This window comes from Lissotriton vulgaris, chromosome 1_1, assembly GCF_964263255.1.
Source record: "Lissotriton vulgaris chromosome 1_1, aLisVul1.2, whole genome shotgun sequence".
Lineage (NCBI taxonomy): Eukaryota > Metazoa > Chordata > Amphibia > Caudata > Salamandridae > Lissotriton > Lissotriton vulgaris.
In genome coordinates, this window is record NC_141685.1 from 444,192,896 (window position 1) to 444,207,463 (window position 14,568).

At 44.9% G+C, this 14,568-nt stretch overlaps 1 protein-coding gene across 6 annotated transcripts in view; it reads left to right on the plus strand.

Annotated features, from left to right (window-relative positions):
• PATJ (PATJ crumbs cell polarity complex component) overlaps positions 1–14,568 on the plus strand; it is a 1,366,227-nt gene that overhangs the window by 203,767 nt on the left and 1,147,892 nt on the right. For all 6 annotated transcript variants that reach the window (XM_086953328.1, XM_086953320.1, XM_086953345.1 and 3 more), the window contains exon 13: positions 11,399–11,478. In XM_086953328.1, coding sequence (XP_086809454.1) covers positions 11,399–11,478 — 80 coding nt within the window. The remainder of the gene's footprint in view (positions 1–11,398; positions 11,479–14,568) is intronic.

Here is a 14,568-nt window from a genome sequence, read left to right on the forward strand (position 1 = left end):
AAATGGAGTAAGGCAGACAGCAGCCTCCTGAATCTGAAAGGCAATCGATGCACCAGTAGCCGGACCCTTCGCTACCTCTCAGCACCATGGACTGATAGTTATTTAAATTCTACAATATAGCTGCCTTTAACAAGGTCACTAAGCACTGTGCTGTGCATTTTCATCTTTAAAGTCAGGACACTTTGGTCCTGATTCACAAAGGCATGTAAAAGTACACAGAGGAGTACTCCTGGAGCAGCTACACATTAACTTACTCTTACATGCCTTTGTGAATCAGCCCTTAAGCCTCTTAAATGGAAGTAGATGGCGACTATGTACATTTAGTAGGCTCATATAGAATTGACTGTGCCCTCTATGCACGTTTACTAATAGGGAATTGGACGTTTTGAGGCTAATTTACAAAGATACATAGAAGAATGCTCCTGTGGACTACTATCCATGCTCAAAATGCTTTTGTGAATCGTCCCCTTTTTTGTGTTTTCCCTCAAATGTTTTCACTGGCTTCAGTGGTTTCCAGTTACCTTTAACCAGCTGCGGTCCATGCAGGTAACAGCGATGAGACCGCGTTGGGGGGGATTCCAGGCGACAATACGAGGGAAAATTAAATAAATAATTAATTTTCCCTCTGCACCGTCCTTCGAAATACCCCCAACCGCTGTTACCTGCACGGACCACGGCTCTCTTTAACTGGAAAAATGTTGTGTGAGCAGTGTGTGCTCCACATACACATGTTTTGCATACTCCTGCCATCTAGTGTTGGGTCCGGATGTTTGCAAGTTTTTTTTCTTCGAGAAAGTCTTTCCAATCCAGAGGTAAGGTGACTCATCCTTTTGATGATAGTGCGCTTGCAGATCGACTTCATTGTTAGATTTTTTTTTCTGCCATTTATTTCGGACGTGTATTGCTGCCCTCCGATTCGAAACTGTTCTTCAGGTTCCCCTGGTTGCGCAATCCACAGTACCTTCGGTGGTCTTGTTTTCGTACACGTTACCTTGTTCTCTGCATGTCAAATTGGTCACTAATTTCTCCATCTTCGATCGAAAACCTTGTGACCGGCCGTCCGGCCTAGCTTGCTGATGATGGGATGGACTCGATTCAAAATCTGTCCTCAGTGCCATGCCATGTACCCTCGCACTGACCATCCTCAAGTATATAACTTGTGCCTCTCTCCGGAGCACAATGAAGACGACTGTGACACTTGTAAATCGTTTTGCTCCATGAAGACTCTAAGCGATCGTTGGGCTTGATGACCAGAAACGCAACGTCAAAGCATTCAAATCACTCTGGATATCTTCGGGAAAGAATCTGAGCAAGAGGAGATCGAAGCGTCCGCTGCAGAAGAAGCAGTAGAGGTCCAATTTTGAGCTGGAGATCGATCTAGAGTCTGAAGATGTGCCTCCGGGACAAGGTGCTGTGAGTACCGAAGACCCCTTGCTCCCTAAAACCCTCTTACAAAATGTATAAGACTTTGGCACCGGCTCTGCCTTCTGGCCAAGGTCGGCACCGGGACATTGTTTCCGATGCCCTGCCTATCGGCTCGGCACTGAATCAGAACATCAAGCCTTCCAGCTCGGGACCGAGTCGAACAAAATCATCTTCAGATCCAAAACCATTAGGATCGAAGGACAAATCTAGTTCGGAGCTAAAACCCTCAACTTAAAAACAAAAACATGCTTTGGAATCGAAACCTTCCGCTCCGAAACAAAAACATTCTTTGGAGCAGAAGCCTTCCACCCCCAAAGAAATGTCAATTTTGTCACAAAACCAAGGACAGCCTCCCTGAGCCTCCAGAACCAATTTTAGACATTCTGAAGGCCATACTAAATCGTGAGCAGAAAAAGATTTATAGTAATCTGATACAGGACATATTTCTGCTAAAACACCATCAAAATGCAAACTTCCTTAGGAGGACTCTGCCTTCAAGATTCCTTTGAAGAAAAAGGAGGACAAGGCTACATGCCCTGCTTATCCTACCCCACCACCCTCTCCACCACCATCTTGTCCACACTTAATAATTGAAGATCCCTTACATATAACACCTCCAGGATCTCCACAAACAGATCCAGATGGGGATCATATTGATGAGGACACTCTTTTGCCTGTAGACCCATGGAATGACTACACCATTGACAATCCAGTCGATAATGACCAAACCGTTATCCTGCAAAGCCAACGCCTCCAGACGTTAATATGGCTTATCAACAACTCATTGGTAGAGCAGCAGAGTATCATGGGGTGGCATTACATAAAGAGTCCTCAGAAGAAGACTTTTTATTTGAGACACTTAAGTCCACACACCGGTGCTGTCAATCACTCCCTATGCTTAAAGGCATGCAGAGGATATCTTTAAAGACCCTGTACAGGCACATATTTTAACTCCAAGAGTAGATAAAAATACATACCCTCACCATCAGATCCTGTGTTTATCAAGGGGCAATTACCGCTCGCAAAAAAGCCAATTAACAAACCACTGGTGATTCACCGCCCCAGGCAAAGAATCTAAGCTCATTAATGCATCAGGAAAACCAGTGGCTGTTCAAGCCGCTAACCACTGGTGCATCGCAAACACACAGGTCCTACTTGCCAGGTACAACAGGGCACACTGGGATAAAATGGAAAAGCTGCTCCACTACCTTCTAGAAGAACACAAAGCTAAAGCACAGCAGTTAGTTGAGGGAAAACTCATCTCTAACTCCTCAATCAGATGTGCTGTAAATGCAGCTGACAACGCAGCTAAGGTGATCAATACCATCATTCTCCTTAGGAGGCATGCATGGCTTAGGATTTCAGGGTTTAAGCCTGGGGTTCAGCAGTCCATCCTAAACACCCGCTTTGACAAAGAACACCTGTTTGGTCCCGTAGTCGACCAATCCCTAGAAAAAATGAAGAGAGATACCAAAGTGGCAGTCCATGGGAGCACTCCAGTCCCAATCAAATAGAGGCTTCTTTTGTCGCTCCTTTCACAGAGCAGGGTCTAAAACAACATCATCAGACCCCAATGCTTCCTCTTATAAAAGCAATATCCAATTCTCTCCCTCTAGAGGTTTCTATATAGGAGTGTACAGAGGAAACAATTCCAAGGGTACCGGTAAAGGCGCCTTACCGGGTAACACCCTTTCCCCTTACAAACATTGATTTGCCCACACTTCCCCCGATCATTTAACACATGTTGGGGGAAGACTTCAACAATTTTTCCTCATTTGGCAATCCATAACAACCAACAAATGGGTGATTGACATTATCCAACATGGTTATTGCCTTGAGTTTACCACCAATCCTCCAAACATCCTACCTCGCGTTCACAAACTGTTGTCAGACCACTTACAGTTACTCAAACAAGAGGTGCCATCTCCCTTAGACAAATGAGTTATAGAATCTGTTCCATTAAAGTACCAAGGTTCAGGGTTTCACTCTCTTTATTTTCTAATCCCCAAAAAAGACGGTTCCTTAAGACCAATTCTGGATCTCAGAGTGTTAAACTACTACATACTGTCAAAACACTTCCATATGGTAACGCTTCAACAAGTCCTTCCATTTGTACAGCAAGACAACTTTATGTCTTTAGACTAGTCTTAACCCCTTCCATGCTCATGATGAGCTCAGCTCGTCATGCAGCACAGTGCTCCTGTGCTCATGACGAGCTGAGCTCGTCATGACCACACCCGTTTTTATTGCTGTCCAGCACAGCAGGGGAAAATCTCTAGCTGCGATGGTGTAAAAGATGCTTTTTTTCACACCCCCATTCATCCAGCTCATTGCAAATATATCAGAATTCTGATAGCAGGCAAATACCACCAGTTCAAAGTACTCCCATTCAAAGTAACTACAGCTCCCAGAGTGTTTACCAAATGTCTAGCAGTAGTGGCAGCTCATCTCAGAAGACAACAAATACACGTCTTCCTGGACCTAGACGACTGCCTTATCAAAGCCAGCACACACCAAAAGTGTCTAACACACTCCGACCACGCTACACCTACTCCACCAATTGAGTTTCACTGTCATCGTGCAAAAGTCTCACTTTCAGTCCTCAAAGATATAATCTTATCTAGGAGCCACTCTCAACACTTTTAGCCTCTCCAAATTCAGCCGAACTTGCTCGCATAGACAGTTTATGGTTGTAGTGCGCATTTATTATACATTTTTATTTCATTTCAATATCCAGACTCCAGACACAGAAACAGGGAGGAACACACTCTCTACAACTCTCTCGCCTGTCTCAGACAATTTGGAAATCGGCAATCCATCACAAAATTTACCTTCAGGCAGATGACCTTCCAGGAGTGAACAATCAAATTGCCAACCTCCTCAGCAGACGGAGGCAGCAAATACACGAGTGGGAACTTCATCCCCAAGTTCTCCTTCCATACTTTCAACAGTGGGGATACCCGTGAATAGATCTGTTCGCCAAAGTAGACAATGCACAATGCCCAAGCTTCGCCTTCAGGTTCCCACACCCTCTATCCAAGGGCAGTACCCAGTGGATGAATTGGTCAGGGATATTTGCCTACGCTTTTCCGCCTCTCCCACTCCTTCCATTTCTGGTTCGGAAACTCAAGCAAACATCCCTTACATTAATTTTGGTAGCTCTCACATGGCCCCATCAACAATGGAAACCCAGTTAGAACTGTCAGTATTTCCACATCAAAAGCTACATCTCACCTCCAATCTTTTCACTCAGAACTATGTACAAATCAAGTATCCAAATCCCAAAGAGCTAATCTTAGTGATTTGGCTCCTGAAGTCATAGAGTTTGGATATTTAAATTTGCCACCAGACTGTATGACTCTTCTGAAAGAAGCAAGAAGACCTACCACCAGAGTTTGCTGTGCCGCAAAGTGGAAACAATTTGTTATCTACTGTAACAACAACAAAATTATTCACCTAGATGCTTCTCTTCAGAACATTATCTGTGACCTTCTACACTTTAAAAAAAAGTTCTGATATCTTTTAAGATACCTGCTGTCATACTTATACAAACACCCCTCAGTGTGGCTAAAAAGCTTCCCACAGGGTGCCTGCACTGTCAACTGATTTGGCATTGTTAACAAAGTAATTTTCTATTGCCGTTTGTATTGTGTCTTTATAGATGGGGTCGAGTAGCGCAGCAGCATTGAATCGCCACACAAATGGTGGGGGTATATAAGTCGGTATCGTCAATGCCAAGAGGACTGGCTTATGGTCAGAGAGTGTTTTGGGGAGGTGTGTGGTATCGTTAACCCATGTGGAGGCTTGGCTTGTAAGAAGCCAGTAATCCAGTCTCGACCAGCTGTTATTTGCAGTTGAGGAATTTGTGCTCTCCTGGGTTGTTGGGTTGTGGATGCGCCATACATCAATCATGTGGAATTCCGTCATGTCATTCAGAATGATGGAGGCTGCCTGTGTGTGACGTTCTACAGTGTTTTGAGAACCAGTTATGGCAGTTCGGTCTGTAGCACAATTATGAGGTCACTGAGGCTACGTAGCAGCAGGTGCTCGTCGGATGTTCTGCAGTGTTTTGAGATCTGTCTAGTGAATCGTCTAGCGTGACAGTTATGTCTCCCCCCATATCAATTCCATATCTGGCAGTGTACGTATCTGCGTCCAGATGCGCGTGAAAAAGTCAGGATCGTCATTGTTTGGACCATACACATTAATGATGCCTATGTTTGTGCCTCCTAAGATACCTGTGATGATGACATATCTGCCCTGAGGATCAATGAGCATTTGGTGTAAGAGAAAGCCCGTGCCCTTTCGTATAAGTGTAGTCACCCCTCGAGTATATGAGGAATATGTAGCGGAGACTACGAACTCTGCCCATCTGTTATCTAGTTTATCTGCCTTGTGCTTAGGTAAATGTGTTTCCTGAAGGAGCGCTATATCAACGCGGTGTCTGTCAAAATAGACAAAAACTTGTCAGATCTTTTTTGGATTGTTAAGGCCTCTTACATTCCGCGTTAGGACCTGTAAGGGCGTGTTTTTATCCTTCGAATACGCACTTGACATTACCAGCGGTTCTTTTTTGAGCTAACATTGCAAGCTGTGACCATCATCAGCGTAAGTGCATGTGTATTACCCTGGAATGCGCAATTTGATGGTATGCATAAATGTGACGTCCTGGGACACATATGACTGTCGGTGTAGCAAAAAACCCCACCCCGTGCCACCCCCCACCCACTCCGCCATCCCAAACATGGCAGAGACATGACCCCACAACTGTTAACAAATTTACCCTTCCCGCTATACTTTCCCCAGATAAACAAAATTGTGGTATACACAGGGGTTTGGGTCGCCGGCAGACTACCCCATCCGAGAATTGGGTGGGGACTACGCCATAAACACATAATAATAATATAAAATTAAAATAATATAAACATCTAGAGGCAACACATCACCACCAAGATTCGAAGATTGGGTAGTTATGTCCCGGATGTTATAGATCTATAGCAATCAAACAGTAGAGTGCGGCATTAGCGATTGTATTTACCAAACTTGTGTGTTCCGCGGCATATAAAAGTACATAGAGTAACATACAGAGAGTCTGTGGGTATTGCGAGTTCACTGTACCCACAACTGGATAGTGTACTTCATATTCGTAAAGGTCACTGCTCTTATTCTACATCAGAAGTGGGATCCTGTTCAGCGTTCTGTCCTCTTGGACACCTACGTCGCAGGGTCTGTGGATGCTTCAGCTGTAAGTATTTTAGAACTTCCTTAGGGTCGTTGCAAATTGTATTTTTGCCGTCTTCCGTGATTTTCAAACGTGCAGGATATTACATCGCATAGGGAATGTTCATACCTCTTTTTTCTTCACTTCAAGGAATTTCTTACGTGCTTCTTGCACTTGAGATGTGAAGTTCGGGTATATTGAGATATTCATTCCTTCATGGTGTAGTGTTCCAATCTCGGGGCTTTACGAAGGGCTGCGTCTCTGTCTCTTTAATTAAGTATCTTAGCAATTATGGGCCTCGGCCGCGCTCCAGGTATCGGTGGTGGCGCAAGGGTTCTGTGGGCACGCTCTACAATGAAGACGTCCGAGAAAGTCTGCCTGCCAAGGAGGTTGACCAAGAGCATTTCTACGTACCATTCCATGTTCCCCGTTTGCGTCCATTCCGCCACTCCCATTACGCGCAGGTTGCAGCGGCGCGAACGGACCTCCAAGTCCTCCGTTTTCGCCAAGAGGGATTGAATTGTTTTATCAGCTTTTGTTTGTTTCAGCTCAATTTGTCGCTGCGCAACTTCTGCTTCTGATATTCGGTGTTCTGCTATGTCAATGCGTTCTGTATGTTTGTTCAGCCTTTTTGACATACGGTCAACCCAGTAGGTCAAGGAGTCTATTTTCCCATTGATGTTAGAGTCAACTGTATCGTGGCAAACATCAATTGGAAGTCCACTGTGGATTCAGGATCCAACGTCATCGTCGTGCTCCCTTGGTGCTGCACCAGCGCCTCAGCTCCCGTATCTCCTGCCCTCTTGCGTTGTTCGAAGTGGAGCTTAGGCTGATTTTTATCCGGTTTTCCCATTGTCGTCGCACTCCCCAAATAGTGTGGTACTGTTATAGCAGGTCTGGCTGTAGCACAATTATGAGGTCACTGAGGCTACGTAGCAGCAGGTGCTCATGGGATGTTCTGCCGTTTGTTTCAGAAGTGTCTCAACCTGCCCAGCCGACCTGATGCAGGCGCAGTACCCCCAGGGATGCCAAGCAGATGTTCTCCAACAATGGCTCGTCCACAATGACAGAGAAAACAGCGAGTGGAGCACGGAGTTGTCAGGCACACTGGAGGAGAGGTGTAGAGCCACCTATACAGAGCCCTGTGAGTATGCGTCGCAGAGGGCAGTAGCAGTGTGGGAAGGTAGTGGATTTGCCATAATCTGCGGTCATTCCGCATCGGTTTGTTGCTCTTCTATTTAACCCTACTCCTCATGTAGGGGGTGCACTACTGATGATTATCGGCCCTGCCGAGGTTACTAATGCACCACACCATGTCCCCTCTGCTCGGTGCGCCAGTCACACTGCCCCAAATGATCACTCCTGCGCTCACTGCCCAGTATCGCTATATCTTGTGTCTGCTGCCCCAGGCAGTCTTCAGCTTTACTTGTCCACCTCCTCTCCTGCTGGCAGATGGGGATAGGGAGATCGCTATTTGGTGAGACAAGGGTGTGCTGACTCACAGGTAGGCTCCCTCCGCCCGGTGCTTCCACTCCAATGTCCCTCAGATCACATCCACAGGACGCTTCCTGCCTCTAGCGCGGTGTCGGCATCCAGCGGGGCACTCCAGGGCCAACGCGGTCACACAAGGCAGAAGACAGCCACCGGCTTGCGTGCCAGGAATGTTACTACGCAGGCGGCCATAAATCCCTAGTCGCACCCCGGTCAGGATAACAGTCCCGCTCTGCTGCAGCCCGCTGATTGGTTCGGAGCACGGGGTTCTACCGCTGGCAATTATAGTCGCGCACCCATTCCGTTTCAGGTAGAATGTCGCCACCAGATGCCCAGGATAATCTGCAGTATAGTGGCGTAGTCAGGAGAGCTCGCCTATGGCGTGGCCACTTCCATGCACGGCTAGCTCCGCCCCCGACCTTCTACACTTACAGCAATGTGGGCTAGCTTACACATCTATTGGTTTGCTTCTTGCAGCAGTAGATGCATATTTGCAAAATAGTCAGCATTTGTCTTTAGTCAAGGTTCCTGTCATTAAGGCTTTTATGGAGGGCCTAAAAAGAGTAATACCACCAAGAATCCCTGCAGCACCAGTATGGAATTTTAACGCTGTACTTGCAAGACTTATGGGTCCACCCTTTGAACCATTACACAATTGTCCTTGACAGTTTCTTTCATAGAAGGTTGCCTTCCTCATTGCAATCACTTTATTAAGGAGAGATGGTGAGCTACAGGCATTAACCTTAAAAGAACCTTTCCTCAACTACATAAAGATAGGGTAGTTCTCTGCACCAATCCCAGATTCATTCCCAAAGTAGTTTCTGCTTTTCATATCAACCAATCATTTGAGTTACCTATGTTCTTTCCTCAACCGTGAATCAGTAGCATAAATGCCTAGTCATTCACTTGATGTAAAAAGAGCTTTATTGTACTATATTGAAAGGAGAAAAGATTTTCGTAAACCAAAGCAACTGTTCATTTCATTTGCACCACTTCACAAAGGCATTCCTATCTCTCTACTATTTCAAGGTGAATTGTTAAGTGCATTCAAACTTGCTACGCAAAAGCTAAAAGATCTATCCATACCCCTAGTGCATTCCACTCGCAAAATAGGTGCATCTATGGCCTTTTTAGTTAACATTCCTATAGCTGACATTTGTAAAGCAGCAACATGGTCTACACCACACACATTTACCATGTGCTGCTGTCAGAAGTGTAGCTTCCGACAATTAACTGCTAGTAATTTAGTGCCAGTGCCACTCACTGGAAACACTCGGCTCAAAGTAAGCACTGCCTGTTGTTGCAGTGACTGGACGATGCCATCCATGATGCCATTAACATTGTCATTTGAGATGTCACCAGTGATGTATTCGATGATTTTCCTAAAATGCTATTATTGATTCAGTATCTCGTTAGAAGTTCATGACAGAATTAGCATAAAACAAGTCTCCGTGGTGAGTGGAACAGGTTGGTAGGTCGATCCTGTCGGCAGGGAATTATAGCAGCACTTAACCCAGAAAACACTGCCTTAAGCATCCGACTAACTAAATGTGTCCATCTTGTATACAAAAAGTTGGGGGCCTGGGAGGCCGACCGGGCAACTCTGCAGTTCCACCTATCATGCCTCCTGGTTAATGTGCCTCTGCCCGGGTGATCCTCTATGCCCTGCGCCAGTACTTTATAAGACTCTCCCTCATGGGAATTGTACCAGAAAGTTCTAGTTTACTAAACTAAGGAGAACTTGAACCCTGTCATGCACTGCCAATTAACCTTTATTGTTAATGGTTAATTAAAATATATACAAAGTGCTATACTTATAATACCCATATCAATTTGATAAAATCAGACGGACTACTAGGACAATATAAAAGAACTGGTTAAAAATTAATAAGTACATTAATACAGAATAGTCTAACGTGCCTTTGCGTGCCGGCAGCAAATAGATTATGTCTGTAAAATAGGAGCCGATTGTTCCTTGGAGATAGGTGATATTAGGCTTAATAAGCACCCCACTGCAAACAGAACAAAAACCAGCAAACTTGTTCTTTTGCAGAGGCACACTTATGAACAATAGGTAAGCGCACAAATGACAGCGCCAATCCCTGCTGTGCACGGCGTTAGCAGTGGGAATAGGTCGTGCACAGCAGGGTTGGGCTGCCCTAGGGTGGTTGGGCGCAGGTTGATTTACGGGGGTTGGGTGCATATTATAATAAAAAAAAATACCGAAAAAATACAAAGATTAAAGTGGCTTTCTAATTAGCTGTAATAATACGATCATAGCTTGCGTTAAAAAAACTAAGCAAAAACAGAAATTCACAGAAAAAAGCAAAGGCTGAAAAAAACGGCAATGAACTAAAGTTTAAAAAACGAAATAACGCTAAAATTTCTCAGTTATAATTTCATTAACTAATCTAGATATCTGTTTCGTGTGTAATATATGTGTATGTTGCTTATATACATGTTACTTAAAACTATCAAAAAACAACTTACCTGCACTGTAAAGTCCCAGAAAGTAAAGTCTTGTAAACTCCTGGTGTAATTCATACCGTGTACTGAGATTCTGGTGGGGTCAAATATCGGGTGGTCAGTCACACTATGTTCTCTACGCCTGTCAATAGATGTTTTTGTCTTTTGCAAGCCAGGCAGTATTACAGGCATGTAAGCACGCTGAAAGGCTGTAAATTTCAAGAGAACTCTGTGCCAACTGAAGGCTGGCAAAGAAGGAGGCTCATATCAAATCTCATGTAACTTCTGCCCTAATTAACCCAGACGAGGCTCGCGCCTGCCAAACAGTCTTCAAACGCACTGTGCTGATGTGATCCCTTGATAACAGTGCGGATCCGGCAGGTGTTCATTCTGCAAAAGAGGGGGTGCTGTTCTAAAGGGGCGTGCATTTAAATGGCGCAATTAAATGTTTTTGCAACTTGTCAGATTCACGTTATAACCCGCACAACGCTTTGCACTTACAAATAGACAGAATTTGACAGTCAGTTTTCGCCTTGATTATTCGACAGTGGTTACGCGGCTTCCGAACTGCTAGATTGCGTCTCACAGACATGGGCATCTCGCCATCCCCGTGGTGTTGCATATACCTTGGCTGACCTCCATGCTCCTCCTAGACTAATACCAAATCTTATATTTTTGTTATTCTAGTCGTTGTTGTTCAAATTATTTTGTCCCTTATTAAAGTGCTTGGCAGTAAATGTGTTTAGTCCAGCAGTGCACACACTGAATCGCTTAAAATGTTTTTTTTTATTCCAGATTCGGGCCTTGTCACGTCAGATAATGATGCATTGAAGTCAAAGTGGGAGAATCACCTGGGAGCCGATTATGAAGTTATGGTATGCCAAAGAGATTGATGTTTTGGAGGCTAATGCCTTAATACATTGGAAAAAACAAGTGTCCCATGGCTATCAGGGATTTGGTAGAAAAGACAAGTTGAAAATGTGTTACCATTCTTGAATGGCTGGACTTCAAGAAATGTTTCATCCTTGTAAGGGCCATCGGCAGTGGTTCTCCTCCCTCTCCAATACCTCAACACGCGGCACCACCACGAGCCGCAGAGAATGGATACTCCTCCCCGGTTACGAATGAGAAGTAAATTAGTAGTGGACGGCTCCCTCTTCTTTGCCTTTTTGAATTTAGAACAGCGGAGAGATCTTGAGTTCTCCATTGGTGTCCTTTATTGTCTCCCCAAGTTACTGAGACACAAACTCTACGCTTGTGGACAACAAGCTTAGTCCAGTCGCAAGATCTGGTGAGCCTGGTGCAAAAACTGGTTGTGGGGGCCCTTCCCCAAGAAACCGGATATCCTCACCGCCCAGCCACTTCCCCTTTGTAAACAGGCTTCTTTGATAGATAGACACCATGTGTCTACTGTGGGTGTTAATTCGGATTGTCCGCTAAAGTTCTCTGAAGTAAAATAAACTGCATTCTAAATTATTAAAAAAATTACTAAGCAAGAACGCACACATCAACAAGTTTTTCTTTTTATTACTTGCTTTTGCCATTTGTGCTGTAACTTCGTCTTTCTGATGTCTGTTTACCATTTTTGCTATGAGTGCCACTATCCTGCTTTTTTGGAACGAATGCTAGAGCACTGTCATTAATTAATCACAGTTGGTGGCAGGACCTTCTAGTGGAGTGGGCCTGGGGAATAGTGCCCTGGAAGCTCTCCCTGTTCAAAGTAAATATAGAAAATTGGCTTATTGGGGGGGGGGCCTATTCAAGCAGCAACCACAATTCTTGTCAGGGTAAAACACAAACCCCAAAGTAACCTAAGCTTAACCTTCTGACAGCTTGGCACACAAGCTGTTAGGCTTAAATTAGAGACAATGTGTAAACTAAAGTATTTATGCAGCACTTCAAACAGTATTAAAGTGAAAGCACAACATAATAAAAATCCCCACCAATTTAGAAAAATAGAGTAAAATGTAATACATTTTCTTTTACACCAAAAGACAAAAACCCAATCGGTAGAACCGGAGATTTACAGATTTAAAGATCTAAGTAAAAATAGTGCTTAAAAGCACAAAGGGCCAACTGTTGTTATCTGGTTGCGCCAGACCAGGACAAAGTCCCAAGTTCAGGCTGACTGCGATGGAGCGCAGGCAGTTACTGGGATCAAGTTAGACCTGCTAAACAAAGTACTTTAAATCCTGGTTGCGGAGCATTACACGATCCTGCGCCAAGGATCGGTCACGCAGCAGCAGTCGCAAGGTTCTGCATCGAGGATGTGTCGTGCAGCGGTGGATCCAAGGAGCTGCAGGACTGTGATGCTACGTCCTGTACAGAGGATGCGCCGCCGCCACAGTGGTTCCAAGGCGCTGCGATTTCAGGTCCTGCTTGACCAGGATGCACAGCAGCAATGCAGAGGAGCTGTGACATTTTGTGTTTGGGATGCGTCGCACAGCAGCGATTTAGATGCGGAGCCGTGAACACTGTGTTGGTTCTGCTAGGACCACAGCTGGGCTGGCAGAGCACCTTTAGGCCCACTTTCAAGGGTCCAGGACTAGGCTGGCAATGCTTGGGGGACAAGACTTGCAGCTGGTAGAGTCCAGATGCGGGTTTCAAGGTGTTTGGAGCCTTTCCTGTCCCTGAGGCTCTGATTAGGAGGCCAGTCAACTAGCTCTATAAGTCACTCTGGTGGTTCTAGGTTCAAGATGCAGGTCCAGTCCTTCTCACTCAGGGAGCAGGGCAGCAGAGTAGCAGTCCATCTTGCAGCAGAGCAGCACAGCAGTCCTTCTTCTGAGTCTTCCACAGGTCCAGGTGGATGTGTACTGAAGAATTGGGTCTGAGGGTCTAATATTTATACCTGGTGCCTACTTTGAAGTAGAAGAAGCTTATAGAGTCCTCCCCTACATTGGTGCCTTGAATTTCCTTCCTCCCTGCCCTGGCCTTCGCTTGTCAGGGGGCACAAAATACTTGTGTGAGACCCTTTGTTAGTGTGCTGAGGCAGAGCCTTTGTGATGTGCAAGGGTGGTGGTTGACTGCTTCTCACCCTACCAAATCAGAAGTGGCCCAACCTGCCAACCCATATTCACCATTTGTCACACTGTCTGGTAGAAATACACAAAGTCAGCTACACCTAGTCATGTAACCTAGGATACAGCTGCAGGCACCAAATGATTAGGACAAGAAAATGGCAACTTTCTAAAAGTGGGGTGTTCATAATTTCCGATTGTGACTTAAAATCCGACTTTAACATTAAAGAGGGGTTTAAATTACAATTCGTTAGATACCAAAAATAAGCCATTCTATTTGGTCCCAATTAAAAGTTATAACTTATTAAATGTAATAAGGTAACCCAATGTTATTCTATGGGAGAGGCAGGCCTTGAAGTAGTGAAAAAACAAATGTGAGAGTTTTTTTTACTATCAGGACATGTAAAAGTGCATGCCCAACCTTTTAAATACACTGCAACCTACCCTGTGAGCTGTTAGAGACTACACTAGGGGTGACCTATATGTATTAAAAAGGAAGGTTTCTGCCTTGCAAAATGTTTCTTTTGCCAGGTCAAAATAGCAGGGCACACGCAGACTGTAATGACTGGCGTGAGACATGAGTGAAGGGCTACTTAAGTGGGTGTCACAATTAGTGCTGCTGACCCACTTGTTGTGTTTAATTTACAGGCCTTGGGCAGAAGTACTACCACTTCACAAATATCAAGAAGGCAATTAGCCTGCAATTGATATTGGGATTGAGCACCGGTTCAGCTCACCTGCAGAAGGTCTCGCTAGGAATATCCATGTGGTTTGGGGGTTGTCCCTGCTAGAAACTGGCTGTTGGCAGATTGAGGGCAGGATCCAATTGCAAGTGGTTAATGTTATTATTTTTGGCTTTAAACATACTTTGAATTCAAGATGCCATCTTGAAGAAGCCATGAAAATTGATGGAGAGCTCTAGAGCGACATATTGTGTCCACACAGGGG